This window comes from Bactrocera oleae, chromosome 3 (genome assembly GCF_042242935.1).
Source record: "Bactrocera oleae isolate idBacOlea1 chromosome 3, idBacOlea1, whole genome shotgun sequence".
Taxonomy (NCBI): Eukaryota; Metazoa; Arthropoda; class Insecta; order Diptera; family Tephritidae; genus Bactrocera; species Bactrocera oleae.
The window spans coordinates 89041390-89058181 of NC_091537.1; the positions used below are offsets into that span (position 1 = coordinate 89041390).

Sequence of the window (16792 nt, forward strand, 5' to 3'; positions counted from 1 at the left end):
ATTACCGCTTGCACGGATGGTCGATCAGACAGTCACTCACAATTCGACGCAACTCGTAATCCTGATCATTTAATAAAAAATAGAAACACCTATTACTGCTTTTCTCAAATTTCTATCAGGTTTATATTAAATTAAACGTATTCTCAACCACTCTTTATTCTAACTATCTATATTTTATTATCTTACTTCAACAAATTCTCTTAATCAATGCAAATTTATATGTAATAGTACAGCATGTGTTCACACTTTATGTTAACGCTTTGACCCACTTTAGGAATATCTGCCACATCAAAGTAGCCAAGTATGAACGCATTTTATTTTGTTTGCCATTGAATAATGTTAACGAAATGCAAGTTAAGAATAAATCTGTGACTTCAATTGATCACATTGACTATAGCAAAAATCTCTGTGTATATGTTGGGTCACAGCTGCGCCATGGGTGAGTTCAGTGACTGAGCTTTGCGGTTGAATAAAGATGCAGCAGCACCGGCAACGGCAGCATGGAGAATGAATATATTCAACGCCAGCTTGCTCCACTTCAAAGCATACCAATAAAGAGTAATGCGAAAGAAAAATGCCAGTTATTCGCACGCACATACATACACACATACAAAATGTGCAGCTAGGATGGAAGAAAATTCTTTTTAGTTCGACTTTTATCCTGCATTTTACGAGCTTTGCCCTTTTTGGGCTTGCTCTCACAGCGGTTGGGTTATATACTATGCACTCGTTCTTATACCATTTGATTCGTAAGGCTCTGTACTACTTTGGTAATATTTTTCTGTGTCTATATAGTTCAAAAAATATGCACGACTTTTTGACCAATCTCATTGACATATTGAACGCACGGTTTATTGATGAGCGATGTTCGCAACAAAAGTCGTAAAACACAAATTGAACATTGGGTTACAACAATTTATTTGCGATGATTGACAGATTCAAGCATATGACATTGGTTGATCAATCAATCAATCGTAAAATCAAAAAAGAAGAAGCAACTTGTAAGCATTTTTACTAAATTCATTTATTGACGTCTAAATTATTCTAAAATACGTGAAGTTATCTGTGAGCTCTCAAAATTTCTATAGGTTATCAGTTAGATAAAAGTAGTACTGCAAAGACTTAGTTGCACCTTAGCCGCTTAAAACATTAATTTTGCTATAGATAGATCCTAAAAGAGATAATCAATGGAAAATTTGTACGCATTCAGGTATCTCACTAAAAGCTTATTTGTTCGCGGTGATACCGAATTATTTGGAAAGTATCTCGGTACGCCTTTTTTAAGGTGACAGATAGAGATGAAATAAGTGAACTTTTAACTGATAAAATTGGTTACTCTTAACATGATATTTTTACAAGCGAAATAACGCTGCTACGGATTCATAGAGTAATAACTACCTTACTATCTGCAATCTAACTTAAAGCGAATAGCGTCATTAGGTATGCGACTTTGCTCAAATATGTTATGTGACTTCGCTAAAAAACAACGTGGAGTACATTTACAGAGATAATTGTAGTGCTAAAAACAATTAAGGGAATATTACCATAGTCAGAAAAAATTAGTTGTTTTTTTATTATTATTATTTTTTTTTTTTGCACAAGCATTTTATTTAGTAAACAAATTAAAATAAAGAAAGGAATTTAAATTATTTATAATTTCGGGCGTTCGTTTTGTAAAATTTTGCAAATGCAGCCGAAATTAAAGTTTTTCAACTTTCTCCATAACTTGACTGAAGAAAATCCTTACGAAACATAAAATCTAATACATTTGTGAAAATATATAGCATATAAAGTAATTTTAATTTTTTGGAAATGTTAATACTTCAATAAATGCTTATCATTTCTATGTTCACCACACAAAAGAATTTTGTGCGTCTATTGGATTGTGTTACCAAAATCGTTATACAAATTTTAATATTGAGTGATGTCATGTTCGTCTATACAATTTCGTTAGTTTTGTGTTAATTGTGAGCAGCTGTAGTAATAATAAAGGCATTGAACCTTTATGAACACATACATATAGGCAAACGTATCTGCAATGTTAAAAAAAAGGATAACAGTAATGTTGAGTTAAATGCGATATATATAAAGATATGTGTGCGTATCAAAATATAAATAAATATTGGCATTACTAAATATATGTTTATATGTATTCTACAATAGTATATATACCTATGTGATATACATCTAAGCAATACTCGTATAAACATGTTAATGGTATTGCAATGAGGAAATGAAAGGAATGTGTGAGCTCATAGATAAAACTATGTGCACCTTAGGTTGTCCCTTATTTTAGAAGTTGACTTTATTTTTACAGAAGCCCCCTAATTTCAGTTTTTGCTTTTAAAAAATTTATCCAATACAAACACTTTTTATTTTCAATTTAAACCGTGTCTAAAATTTTTTTTTATGTATATGTATATATTTTGTATTAATGAAGTAAATCAAAAACATTAAAGAAGTAATATTCTAATAAAAGAATTTTCCATTCTACAAAAATGTTTTTTTAACTTTTTCCATAGAAACATTCCTTTAAAAGGTATATGCAGTTAAAGCTTTATAACAAAAATACTGATTTATTGTACATCACAGCGTATGAGCAACATAGACATTTTTAAGTACTTGTATCAAAAGCAAAAAATGAAACCTCAGGGGGCGTTTAAAAAAACTCAACTTTGGAAATAATGGACGCCCTAATGTACCTCTAACCAGCAACTACCGATGTTATAACAAAATTTCCATGCACTTGTCATTCAAATTGATTGTATATTTGCGCAATTGCTCTTTGTTCGACTTTCCAACAATAAACAATGGAGGAAATGAACGAATTCGTAGGTACAAATATACAAGTAGTTTTGCATTACAATTTTAATACTATATGTTCATGTATGTACAAGTATATCAATGCAGTCTGTGTTGCTATACCAATACTCTTGATAGATGACAATTGAATGTGCTTTATGCAATTATATATTTACCGTTATAACAGTGAAAACATAATATTATGAGAATAAATTTTTGAGCACCTGTAACTAGACTAGGTACACATTAGGGTGGTGAAATTTATGCATTCGTTTATGAGTATGCTTAAAATATATAAAAAAAAGGTTTAAGAAGAATAATAAATAAAATCATTTTTATTACTGAAGCTTAAAGTTTTGAAATAACTATAAACACTTTCAAAATTTCTGTAAAATAAAGTATGGAAATAATTTTTATTAGGCTTCATTATCGAAAGCCAAAAAATATGTAAGCTTTCTCGGAACCTGAGAAGTGTTTTCATGCTTCTCAAACGCACAAATACGTGGGCAAGATTTCAGAGCGATATCTCAAAAACTGAGGGACAGACGGACTTGGCTAAATCGACTCAGCTCATCATGCCGATCTATTATATATTATTTATTTATATACAATTTTATAGGGTCTCTGATGATTTTTACTATTTTAAGTAAAGTCGTGAAGTAGTATATTGAAGAAGACATGAATGGACCGCCCATCCGCCATCGCGCACAACAATTGGAGCTCTTCCCACTCACTTTATGGAAGCTTTGCAGAAGTATTTTGGTTACAAAATCTCATTCTTGTACGAAAGATCACCAAGCGCGTATCACGTTTGGTGAATGGGTCCAAAACGGGGTCCGATCCCGATTAAAAAAAAAAAAACATATTCAGCGATAAAACTCACTTTTGGTTGAATGGATATGTCAATAAACAAAATTGTCGCATTAAGAGCGAGCCACAAGCCATTTTGAGATGCCACTACATCCTCGAACAGTCACTGTTTGTTGTGCGCTATGTGCAAAGTTATGCCCTTGGTCAATATTTCTCCAAAAATTAAGGCTTTTTGTGGGGTTATGTGAAGTCGCTTGTCTAAGCTGATAAGCCCGAGACGACTGATGCTTTGGAAGATAGTATTCAGTGGCCGTACGACTTATTGTTGCAAAAAGCGGTACAAACTTGTGTATCACGACTGGAATTTATTCGAGCTAGCTGCATAATGACAAACCCTTATCATTATAACAAAGCTGAAGTCTATGCCTTAACATTAAATTATATGCGTTGTATTTATTCTTGAAAAACAAAAACATCTCTCTATTTATAAATTTTTTTTTTTGGTATTTGGATTTGTGATAATTTTAAACACAAAAGTCTTCCTCACCAACAAACACCCTAAATTCACAATGTGTATACTGAAGACAAGTGATTTTGCATTTTATATACTATAACAATGGTTGAAAGTAATACATAATAAACAAAAAATGCGCACTGGCTGCGCAGTTGCCAATGATCAGTAGCCGGTTGTCATATGTAATGCAAATTACATATGTAATATTAAACTTCAAAATTTTGAATGCCTTTGAAGCTTCTTTAAAGTACCATATACTCCACGTATCTACCACTAGTAAACCCTTTTCAAATATATAATCACCATTACTAGGCCAAATCAACACAAAAGTTCAGCTTAATGGAAAATGGTAAATGTAAAAGAGTGAAATTTTGCACAAACATGCATTTTACAATTCAATTTTACCTGTAGCGCTTTGGGTAAACCGATTAATATGTGTTATGTGTACAATATAAAGCATATAAGCGAAAATCGGCTATAATACAAGCAACAGTGACTACATATATAGCAGGCGTATATTAAAGCACAACAACATATTTAAATTTTCAGGTTTGCCACAACAATAACAAGCAAAACGTGTACGCTTTTTTAACGGCTTCTCATCGCCCGCAGCACTTTCGCACTTATCTTTTGTGTGTTAATAAATACAAAAATAACAGCGCGTGAAAACAGTGTAAAATACAAATACTCATTGTAATGATAATACTCAAATGAATCGATATTTAAACACAAACGCATGTGCTTATATGTATGCGTAATTATATATATATATATATATATATATGGTTGCATTAGTGTATACACTGTGCTTGTGCGCTTACCTTATAGCCTTGGATGTGTTAACACGCGCTCCATCCTTGTACCATTGGAATTGCATGCGCGATGATCCTTGGGCGGTGCATGAAATTATAAATTCACTGTCTTCACGAATCGCTGATTTTTGATTAATTGTCAGTTCCTATAATGAGAGAATGAGAAAGTGAAATGCGTAAGTGATTGTATTGTGCGCTCATAATTGCTTTGGGGGCCTTTTCAAGGAAAGCAATTTAAATATTTATGCAGTTGAAATAAGTACATACATTATATATAGAGAACAGGTAGGTAATTTTTAAATGCAAATAAGAACTCGTATTGGAAAAACGAGAGATATTTTTTTACGTTTTCTGAAACAATTTATCATTGTAATATATCTGTGATCAAAAAGTAAGGTGAATTTCTTTATAAAATGCAAGTTCTTTATTTATTCTTCCAAATCAATGTCATCACCTTCAAAGTAATCCCCGCGCATTAAAATATACTTTTATCAACGCTTTTTCTAGTCTTTGCAGCAGTTGGAATTGCCTTGTACCGGTATAGCCTTTAGGACCTTCTTCTATTCGGTTTTATTTCCTCAATCGTGTGAAAAGAGCGTCTTCGCATTGATCTTTTGAGTTTGCTGAATAGCCAGAAGTTAAATCGGGCGAATATTATCATATACATTTTTTCTATAGGACTCTTAATTTTGCCGGAAATCAAGTTATGGCGTTTTTAACCCTATAAAACTCATCCAACTCCCTCCCCTTCCTCTTCCCGACTTCAGATCTTTTTCAAGGGTGGATCAAAGCTCGGTGAAGTTTTCTGCAAGGAGCACTACGTCAAACTTTGTTTTAGGCTACCGGATCACTGCAGAGCATTTTAGACAGAAGTGGCAGCGAATTGTTGAACAGGTAGCATTAGATGCCTTTCCCGGAATTGCAGTCGCTTTCAGCGAAGTGATCATTCACTCCGACAGCAGAGTGACAGTACTAGCTTTGAGTTCGTTAACTAAGCGCTCTGAGTTAGTCAAGGAGTGCCTCTTCTCACTACCAATAGCATTAAGCTGCTTCATTATCAGACTCGTTTGGGCACCAGATCATAGCGAAAACGCTAAAAGCTACCGGATTTGTTCTAGTAGAACGCAGGCGATCCACTCAATTACTTGTTCTCAGGTTCATGTTGCCGCAATCCTATCTTGGGGGACGCAAATTTTCAAAGTTTTTTTGAAGAAGTGAATATAGAAACATCTAAGCACTTACGCCTCTGTTATTCACCTTTTGCATGACTGAATTGGAAACATCAAGGCAGTCATACTGTCGAAAGCCACAAGAAATTTGCAGTAGGCTAAAAGCGCTTTATCAAATTATCAGGGTATTTATAATCATTATAGTTAAAGGAGTTTTAGGTACATATTACAAAGGATCGGCGTTTTAAGTTGTTCAAGTGATATGCCGTTCGGCGATTGTAACAGTATCGGCCTTTTAACCTATTTAACCTAACAGAATGTTCAAGTATCTTACTTTAGTTGTGTGCAAGAGTGATATACATAATCTTAGAGAATGGCGAATCAAATAAGCGACTGGTAATTCCCAAATAAACTTGGTTAATAGAAAAATGAGGTAGAATATTTAAACCATTTTAAGGTTATAAGAGTAACTCTCCTATATTATTGCATTCAGAGAAAGATAAGAGTAAGCAAGGAATTGGCGAATCGAACATGTTGTCATATTGTAAATACTGCCTACACGTAAACACACTTTCAATTACTTATTTATGTCCTTCATATCTCAAGGTGAGCTTTATATGAGACTGAAATATTTCTTTTCTGATTTTTCATGCACACCTGCAGCCGAAGGCACATCCTTCACACAAAGTGTAAATCGTGAAAAAATTTACGATTGAAATGAAAATTGCGAGCTGCTGCTGTTTTAATGCACCACAATTATTATTCATAAAGATTACTCAATATTGCCGCTGCATTGAAGGCCATTACAATAGCCATGTACCGTTATTGTTCCAATAAACAGGTGTTATATAACCCAACATTTAGTTGCAACCATTGCAATTATTGGTTAACTCATACATACATAACCCTTTGTATGAATATATATATATATGTGTGTTTGGCGATGATTGATTGGTGTATAAAGCGTATAACAATTGCCATAAGAGGATACATACGAACAAAAACAACAATAGCGCTGGCAAATGGCAATAACACAACAATATGTACTTGTCGGTCATTTTTAATGAGTATATTGTTTATGGATTCATGAATAATAATTATTTTTGTACACCATTGCTGCAGGTGGTAACTGCAGCGCTCAGGCACTATTTAAATTATTTACCGACTTTGTTTGTGTGTGTTGTATGTTTTCATCGCCACATAAGTGTGAAAGTGTTAAGTGTTGCCACGCAGAGTTACCAACAGAGTTACCAACAAACGATGGTTTTATAAACATTGCACGGTAAGACAAGTGAGGTTAAGTGTTGAACAAAAATTATTTCTAATAGACATTTTTAAATGTTGACTTAATTGAAATTTTTCTGTATTATTTTAGGCTTCATTTTGACAATTTTTTTTTAAATTTCGAAATTGATTTTTATTAAAAATTTGAATTAGGTTAAGCCTTTCCAATATTTGTATTTGATTAAATATTTTCTTCAATAATTTTGGGGTAATTTTGAATTGATTATTGTAAATTTTTTTTTTATAAATTTTAAACCTGTTGTTTTGAAAATTTTTATTTGATTATAGTTTTGAAAAAAAATAATAGAAAATAATTAATATTTTTTTTTGTAATATTTTGAATTAATTATTATTACATTTTTTATAATTTTTGAAACTGATTTGAATTGAAAATTTTAATTTGATTATACTGTTGAAACAACTCAGTGTGATAATTTTTTTTTGTATTATGTGGGTTTGCCACTATTTTGCAAATTATTTTGTTTATAATTATTTTTATGTATTTCAAAAATAATTTTTATTGTAAATTCGTTAAATTTAAATTTATGAAACACTTAGCGCATAATTTTTTAGAATTTCTCAAATTTCCATTCTTTTTAGTAAAAATATAAAAACCATATTTTGCAGCGTTGTTGGTTTTTTATCGGGTAAATTTATTTGTTCAACAAAATTATTTTTAAAAAATTTCTAAAACCCTTTTCGTATTATTATTATTTTTTTTAATAACAAATATTTTGTTTATTACATATAAAGATTAAATTTCAAGGCTTATATTTCTTGAAAATTTTGATTTTTAAAATTAATTGGAATTTTCTTTTAGTTTCAATCCTATTTCGTAAATATTTTTTTTCGAATAAATAATGTATATTTTTGAGTTTTGTTTCATAATTTAAACTTATGATGTTTTTTAGTTTCATTACCACGTAACAAATAATATTTTTTTTTTCAAAACCGACCATTAATAAAATTTTTATTTCCGATTTGTAGTGATAATCCAATTTTTCCAGTTAATAGCAAATAACTGTGTTAAATTGTCTTCTGATATTGTTTTATGAATTTTTTTTTTTATTTACGAAAACTGTTTTCTCAAATATTTGTTTTGTTATAAAAAAAATATTTTTTTCTGTTTTTTTTTTTTTGTTTTAATAATAATATTTTTAAAAAGATAATGAAATGAATGAAATGAGGATTTTGCCTTAAAAAATATTCCTTATGAAGTCCTTCTCTTACAGCCACCGTGCATTATCTCATAAATATTGCATATTTGTGCGCATGATTGTGTCAGCAATTTTAAATTTTGTTTTCCTTCTGATGTATGCGTGTAAATGACAGTTGCGTGTGATTATGTATTTTCAATTAAAAGTATTGAGTGACAGTTGTTAAAAAGTTGTAAGGTAAATGTGTGTGTGTGTAAATATTTAATGACAACGCTGTTGGTAACCCTTACTCATACACCAATAAATAAATAAATAAATATTTACACATATCCGTTTAATTACACAGATGATCTTATGTGTATGCAGTAAGTTAAGCAAGAGTGTTTTTGTTGTTGTTGCAGAGCGCATACAGGTAGCCAAGTGGTGAGAGTAAATATATGTATGGTAAGTGTTAATTGATTTTTTATCGCTTTCACTGTTTTCATTGCTCTCAAGTATCGCTTTAAATGCCAGTGTATACCATAAATGGGGAAAATTAATTAACACTTATGGACCTCAACACTTGTGTGCTCTCACATTCACATACACACATAATCATATATGAGTGTTGAAGTTGCATACGTTTTTTTTTTTTGAAGGTACTCAGCTGCAAAGCGTTTTGTGTGTACAGAGGGTTATGAGATCATATAAATAAGCGACATTTAAAGGGAGTGTCAATTTAATTGCGGTTTTGTTATGAGGTGGTTAAGATGATAATTATAATTATGGCACTTCATTTTTCAAAAAATAATGAAATGAGAGAGTTTAAACTCAAAGAGATGGATTAAATTGATCATTCTAGTATAAAGAAGAAATTTTTATATCTTACTTAAGCCTTCGCTAGAGGAGAGAAGAATAAGTGCGATAGACAAAGAGAGAAGGAGAGCCAGTGAGATGTGGAGGGAGAGGGACAGAGCGAAGGAAGAGAGTGAATTAGAAGGAGATAGCGAGTAAGAAAGATATACACTATTTGAAAATCCAATTTAGATGAGCACATAAATTAAGTTAAGTATATCGTGGAATAAAAAGAAAACGATAAGCCTAAAGAGAAAGCCCGAACCAAACGACCACAATAAACTCACGGAGATCAACTTAGCTTTAAGCTACATATTTCTATATGCCTAAGAACCATAAGCAAACCTACTCTCTTAAGAATCTTTTAGTGGTGATTAGACTCTCTTAAAAAAAAAAATATTAAGACTTAAATATATATATATAAATAATTGCTACTCACCAATAAATTTAGCGGTGGGTTCTCGTCAAATAAATGGTAATTGGAAACAAGTGTAATATTTCCAATACGCCCACGTTCCACCATACGCGTGATAGCTTCACGTATGCGATTCGAATCGCCCTTCACGCCAAAGAAGTGAAATGTGATGTCTAAACGATCGGTGCTATTCGAGATTAATTCTAAATCGCTGATTTTTGTGATATTGAAATTGCGTAATACGCGCATGAGCTGGAAAAAAAGAGAAAATTTTTATTTGATAATTAGATTTTTAGTTTTACAAAATATTTTTATCCAGCTTTTTACTAAATAATTGATTTTTCCAAAAAAAAAATATATATATATATTGATAGTTCACAGGTTTACACATATTTTTGGATATGCTGATATATATTTTGTGTACAATAAGTATTTAAAGATTTGGTAAATTGCAATAAGCGCCTATTTATATGCTACACAAATTCATACTTTGTAATTCATTCAACATTCAATAGCCCTGTTTTCTATTCTTACTTTCATATATGTCTTTTACTGATATACCTATTTAAAACTGAGATTTAATTTTCAGGTAATCAGCTATATATAACTGGCGAAATAAAAATTTTATGGAATAAACTGATAAATTTGAAGAACAATAATTGTTGTTATTGCATGAATGCATAACCTTCCTGAGGCCCAACTTAATATATCGGAAATAATATGGACCGTTTGAACATTATTATGAAAATATAAATCCTTTATTTTCAATATCTATATATATATATATATACATTAGGGTGGAGCGAAAAAAAATCTTTTTGTTTGCTCAGCCTGAGGTTCAAATTTGTAAATTATAAAAAAAAATTTGATTAAAAAAAAATTTGTTTAACATCTAGAGGCTTTTTACTTTTAAGGTAAATTTTGAGTTAAAATTTTTATTTTATAAAAAAATTTTGATAAGTGTTCTAGCAGCTGTGGAAAGTCCTCTTTCTGGCCATTTAAAAATTCTCAACTTAAAAAAAATTTTGGTGGTCATTATTGGAGTTTTAAAAAAAAATCTTAAACGATAACATCCATTCCCTAAGCGTTAAAATAAATTTTGAGTCAAAAACCGTAAAATTCTAGATGTTAAAAAAATTTTATTTTGTTTTCGAAAACTTTCCTTTTCTATAATCCCTCAGGCTAAACGAAACAAATTTTTTTTTTTCGCTCCACCCTAATATATATATAAGTAGCAACAAAATGTATTATTTAATCGCTCTGACCAATTGTATGTTGTATTTACTTCACCTTGAAATTCGTAAGTCTCGAGGCCACTTATGAAACGTTGCCTACATTTAAGCTAAAGTTCAGTAATGATAATGTAATGAATATAGGTATCGTATAGATTTTTAATCATTACGATTATAACATGAATGTTCACCTGTGATTTTTATACACTAAACAGTGTGCCACGAACCGTCTGTATATACGTGAACCAGTCCCTCAGGTTTTAAGGATTAAGGATTACCCCGCTTTCAGGTAAAATATTTTGGTATACGCATTGAGTTTAACGTCTTTATGTCTTAAACACTGCAGTGGCTCTTTCTACCTTAATTATTCATACATATGTACGTAAGTATGTATGTATTTGATAATTTTTCGGTGTCAATTTTTCTATGTCCATTATCTACAAAAAATATTAGTAAATGTTGAAGAGGTACTCAGAGTTTCGAACAATTCGATGTCATACAATTTTATATCTCTAGGGAGTATGTGCCAAATGTATAGCAAGAAATGTAAAAACACTATGTTATAAGTATATTAACAAATATATGTGTTCAACAAAAGCCACACATTTTATTTATAGAAATTTTTGTATAATAGAAGGATGATAAATATGTATGTACATAAAAAGGGTAACCTTAATAACTACTCTTATCATAGCTATGTGGTTTGATTTAATTAATTTGATAGGTTAATGCTCATCAAACCATTACTAGAACTGTGATGCTTTATTTTGAGATTTATTTGTATACATAAAATACAATATGTATAAATCAGGGTTAGGCCAAAAAATAATAATATCGAATTTGTGGGTTAATAAGAACCTCTGTATCCATACAGAGAAAAATATGCGATCTTCAGGCCTACTTTATTGATATATAAACTGAAAATAACAGATTTTATTAATTTTTTGTTGTTCTAAAGTAAAAAATTTCCTAGCATTTTTTATTTTCAAAACTCATTTCGTACTTTTTCTCAATTTATGATTCTGCCAAATGAAAGGGATTAAATATATTTAAATAATTTTTTGCCTCCGCTAAATTCCACTCATAACATTGAGCATTTTCTGTGTCAGAGGGTGCGTTAACATATTCGAAGTAATTTAACAGAAAAATATTTTAAGTTTAATTTTAAAAGGTCCCTATATCGATTCTTTTAGGAAATTTTTGTTCTTCAAGAATCTGCGCTGCAAAAATTGTATACTTAACGGTTTTAAAGTTATGATATTTTTAATGAATATATATTTTTGTGGAAAGACTTAATTCGTTTCCATCATAACCCATAAATACGATATCAGTTTTTTTGGCACACCCTAACGTACCTATGTAGAGAAATATTATTACCTACTAAAACTTATATACCGTAATTAAAAATGTATATGTATTTGTCTTTATGTATTTTCATACTAACTATAAATACTATGTCTGATATATTATTAGATAACCTTCTGATTGTCTTCACACAAAAAAACAACAATTCCTTTGAGCTTTTATTTACTACTAGTAATCCAAGTAGCTAAATAGTGATTTTAATCTGCGTCGTAAAAAAGGATAATTAATACATTTCTGCTCTGAGCATTATTAACAGTTTGTGTAATAATATTATAAAATTTAAGCGAAGACAAAGCAATAAAAAGGCTTGATAATAACAGCTAGCAGCTGGGTATAAATGTTTAGTACGTTAATGTAATTTTTGTGATTACTTTTAGTCAGAGTCATTGATTATAATAATTAGTTAAGGAAAGTTGTATTATTGGTTCTTTTTATAGTGACTACATGTGATCTGAAGCTGCTTAATCATCAACTGTGTTGTGAGGAAAACTGGAATCTATTACTACATATTAAGCCAAAACTCTCTAAAAATACAAAATTTTCACGTTTATCGTCTTCATAATAGGCTTTTGAACTAATACAAGTTTCAAGGGTCCTGAGCTACATTGTCAAATATCTTGTTTGTGTCGTTTACTTAGTACTCCGAGACTTTGATTGTTCTATGTATGAAACTTAATAAGAAATATAATGAAAGCTTCGAATTTCGGAAACTATAGAACATGTGGTAGCAGTAGAAGAAAACATTGACATTGACATTGACTCAAACACAGTTTGAGTAAGATGGCCAAAAGACAGAGCTAATTTAGAGCAAGATGAAATGTTATAACTGTAATTATCTTGCTCCATGACACAATACCTTTTGTTTAAAATGCACTTAAATGCTTTAGTAGTTCGTTTTCTTTACTTAACAGAGCAGTTAACGAAATTTTTTAAGCTATTTCGTTTCAAACCTGTACTTGTCTAAGAACTTACATATTACACCTGATAACAATTTCACAGGCTATTAATGTTAATACATTTTTGCTGATAGTACAACCAAGGTTTAGAAACACATCAAAAGGAAAAGTACAACACGCGTACATCTTATCCGACGGTTGAAAATATGTAGGACGAACGATCGCAAAAAAGTAAACGGATTAGCACAAAATTGTATTACTGAAATATGTATGTGATTAGAAGGAAAGCTTAGCTGAGCAGACAAAATAAAATAGATTTTCGGATTTTTTTGCACTCTTTGCCAAACAGCAAGATAAGCAAGTCCGCGTCAAGCAAATCTTTGCAATACAAATCAGTTTTTTACAGGTATACACCAAAAAAGTGAAAGTGTAAAAATTAAGAAGAAGGGAAGTACGACGAGAATAAGCAAAGAAATATTTTAAGTAAGCACTTTTTAATTTAAAGTAAAATTCTAGAAGTGAAGGAACACAATTTTTTATAGTAATTATGAAAAACAAATTTTTTGTTTGTAAATGAAACATACATATTGTTTGAATAAATCGCTATATTTATATATTTAAATAGAATCTTGCTAAAATATAAAATACAACTTGTAATCTTACAAAACACTCAATAGATGCCTGTTTTTGGGTATTAAGCGACATATTTTATGCAACGTTTTATTTTTATTTATCGACAATTCATTGGGTATGTGACTTCACTAAATTATTTATTTGCGTACTTTATCATTCCGCCTAAAAGTATGCTTTATGCGGCTATACGTTACTTATCATTTTATCTCAGAAATAATTTTTGTAAAGTTTCACTCCGACTGACATATACAGATTTAAGAAGTGCTATTATAAACACATAAATTAAACAAACCGAAATGTTGCCTACATTTAGGCTGAAGCTGAAGAAATGTGTTGGTTGCTAAAAGAGGTTTCAATGGAAATTGTTGAAAATGAATAAAATATTTATCTTTAGGGAAAATATCTTATTTTATTGAAACACAAACTGAAAATAGCAAATCTCACAAAATATTTAGCGGTTTAGAAGTAAAAACATTCTTTGAATTTTTTTTATGCAAAATTCCTTCAGCACTTTTCCTCACTCCATGCTTGTATATTGCCTTTGGGATTAAATATGTTTCAATTTTCATTTCTGCTGGATTTTGCACATAAAATTAAGCAATTTCCTAAGATACAGTTACACAAGTTGCCTACATTTAGGCTGAGATCGAATAATTATTTTGGGTATGCAAAAATTCGGGGACAAGCCAACTGTTTGGAAATGGAAAAATGTTCCGAAAACAAAAAAAAATTGCTTGTGGCTCTATTATATTTTATTGAAATATACACCGAACACAGCATATTTCGATAAAAAATTTCAGCGGCTGAAAAATAAAAAAATTGTGGAAATATTTTTCAAACAATTTTCCTCACTTTATGTTTCTATTTCGCCTTTGGGATTATATACATTTCAATTTTCTTGTCTGCGCTGAATTTCGCTCATAATTGAGCAATTTTCTATAACACACAAATTGCATTGATATAATCCAAGTGATTTAACAGAGAAACACAGAAAAATAAAAAATAAATAAAAAGAAACTTGCTGCCATTAATTTAGAGAAGTATGAAATTCCCCAAATGCGCCAATTGATTTTAGTGCACACAATGCTGAGCGAAATTACCTCAGACATAAATCAAATATTGGAAGTAACAAGCCTCAAACTTTTTTAAGTTTTCAAAATTGCTATTAAAGAGCAAAAGCGAAAACTCTCAGGAGTCGTTGGGCAATTGAGCAAAAATGATATGAACCCAAAAACATGTATAAAAGACAAAAAAAAAGAAGAAAATTGGTAAACAAAAATAAATGAAAATCATACAAATATCTGAAGATGACAAACATTATCTATTGGAAAATGAAAAGAAAATAAAAAACATCGGCAAAGCATTAAGTATGCAAGGGCAAAAAGTGAAAAGTACGCCCGAGAGACTCGTAATATTCACCGTTGCGTTGACACGCTCGCTTCTCCCCTATCTTTCACGCCAAGTAACGTGCGAATATTGGCCAACTCTTAGTGGAAAGTTTGCCAGGCGCCGCAACGTGTTTGCCGTTATGTTGTATTCATTTTCGAAATGAAGGTAAACGTTTAAAGATCATCTATAATCATTTACTTAAGTATAATATTGCTAGAATAACAGCAGTAGAAGCACGGTTACTAAGCGCAAGGAGTTAAGTCTAAGCTTTGTGAAAAGGCGAAACAGCTATGCTACAGTTGGCAGAGGTTGGCACAGAGAGCAGTATATTTAGCTAATATATATATATGTGTGGTAAAATGCTTGGGAGTCTTAAGATAGCAGAAGCGGAGCTGTAAATGAGAATATAGAAACTCAGGTACGTGCCGAAATCATAAATTGTAACACATGGGGGTGCTTGGGTATGTGTTTGTGTAGATACCTATGTTCCCAGAGAAAATATAAAAATTTCTTTAAAGTAGTTACAGAAGATATTTGCAAATGACGTAGACGCTCGTAATCACTATATACTATGAGTTATTTCAGAAATATCTATAAATGTAAATGGTTTTAAGTTTGCGAACAAATATTGAGCTAAAATGCTAAATATTGAACAAAAATGTTTCATTCAATAAGTTACAAATGGTATTTAAAGATTAACTCGAGTTTGTGGAGTAACATAAACTCGTGTAAAAAGAAATGGTTTAGGGTTTAAGAAGAAACGTGTTTAAGGAGAAAAGGAGCTGAAAATGTTTCATTCAATATACTCGTATAATACACATAGTGTTTACTGCCCTTTGAAGGCTTTTTTATTTACAGATTTAAACTCGAGTTTGAATTTAGAAACAAATCTTTAGCTAAAGTAAAGTTTTTCATTAAATAAGTTACAAATAGTGTTTAAAGTTTAACTCGAGTTTATAGTGTAGTGTAAACTTATAAACTCGAGTTATAAAAAATTCGGGTAATGTGCTTAAGGAGTTAAAGAGAACTGAAGTAAAATGTTTTGCAAAAAAATAATGATAACATATATGAATAATGTTTAATGCTCTTTGAAGGCTTTTATCACGGATATAAACACGAGTTTAACATTTCCACTTTATTAACAAGAATTAAGGGAAATGTTTTATTCCACAAATTGAAAATCGGATTTAATGATTAACTCGAGTTTGTGGTGCAATGTATACTCATAAACTCGAATTTTAAAAAATAGTTACGTGTTTAAAGAAAAAAACGTGTTTGAGAAGAAAAAGAGCTAAACTGAAGTAAAATGTTTCATTCTAAAAAGTGCTGATATACTAACAGTGTTGAATTGCCTGTGAAAGCTTTTTCCACTGACTTAAACTCGAGTTTAAAATTTCGAGCTTAGACATAAACTAAGTTGATTGAAAGTAAAGTGTTTCATTCAATAAATTACAAATAGTGCTAAAAGCTAAACTTACTC

General features: G+C 30.6%; 1 protein-coding gene across 1 annotated transcript in view; it reads right to left on the reverse strand.

Moving 5' to 3' along the window:
- LOC106614816 (streptococcal hemagglutinin) overlaps nucleotides 1-16792 on the reverse strand; it is a 411732-nt gene that overhangs the window by 111028 nt on the left and 283912 nt on the right. Inside the window, exons 9-10 of the mRNA XM_070107173.1 lie at nucleotides 9822-10049; nucleotides 4948-5084 (exon numbers count right to left, since the gene is read on the reverse strand). Of these exons, the coding sequence (XP_069963274.1) occupies nucleotides 4948-5084; nucleotides 9822-10049 (365 nt within the window). The remainder of the gene's footprint in view (nucleotides 1-4947; nucleotides 5085-9821; nucleotides 10050-16792) is intronic.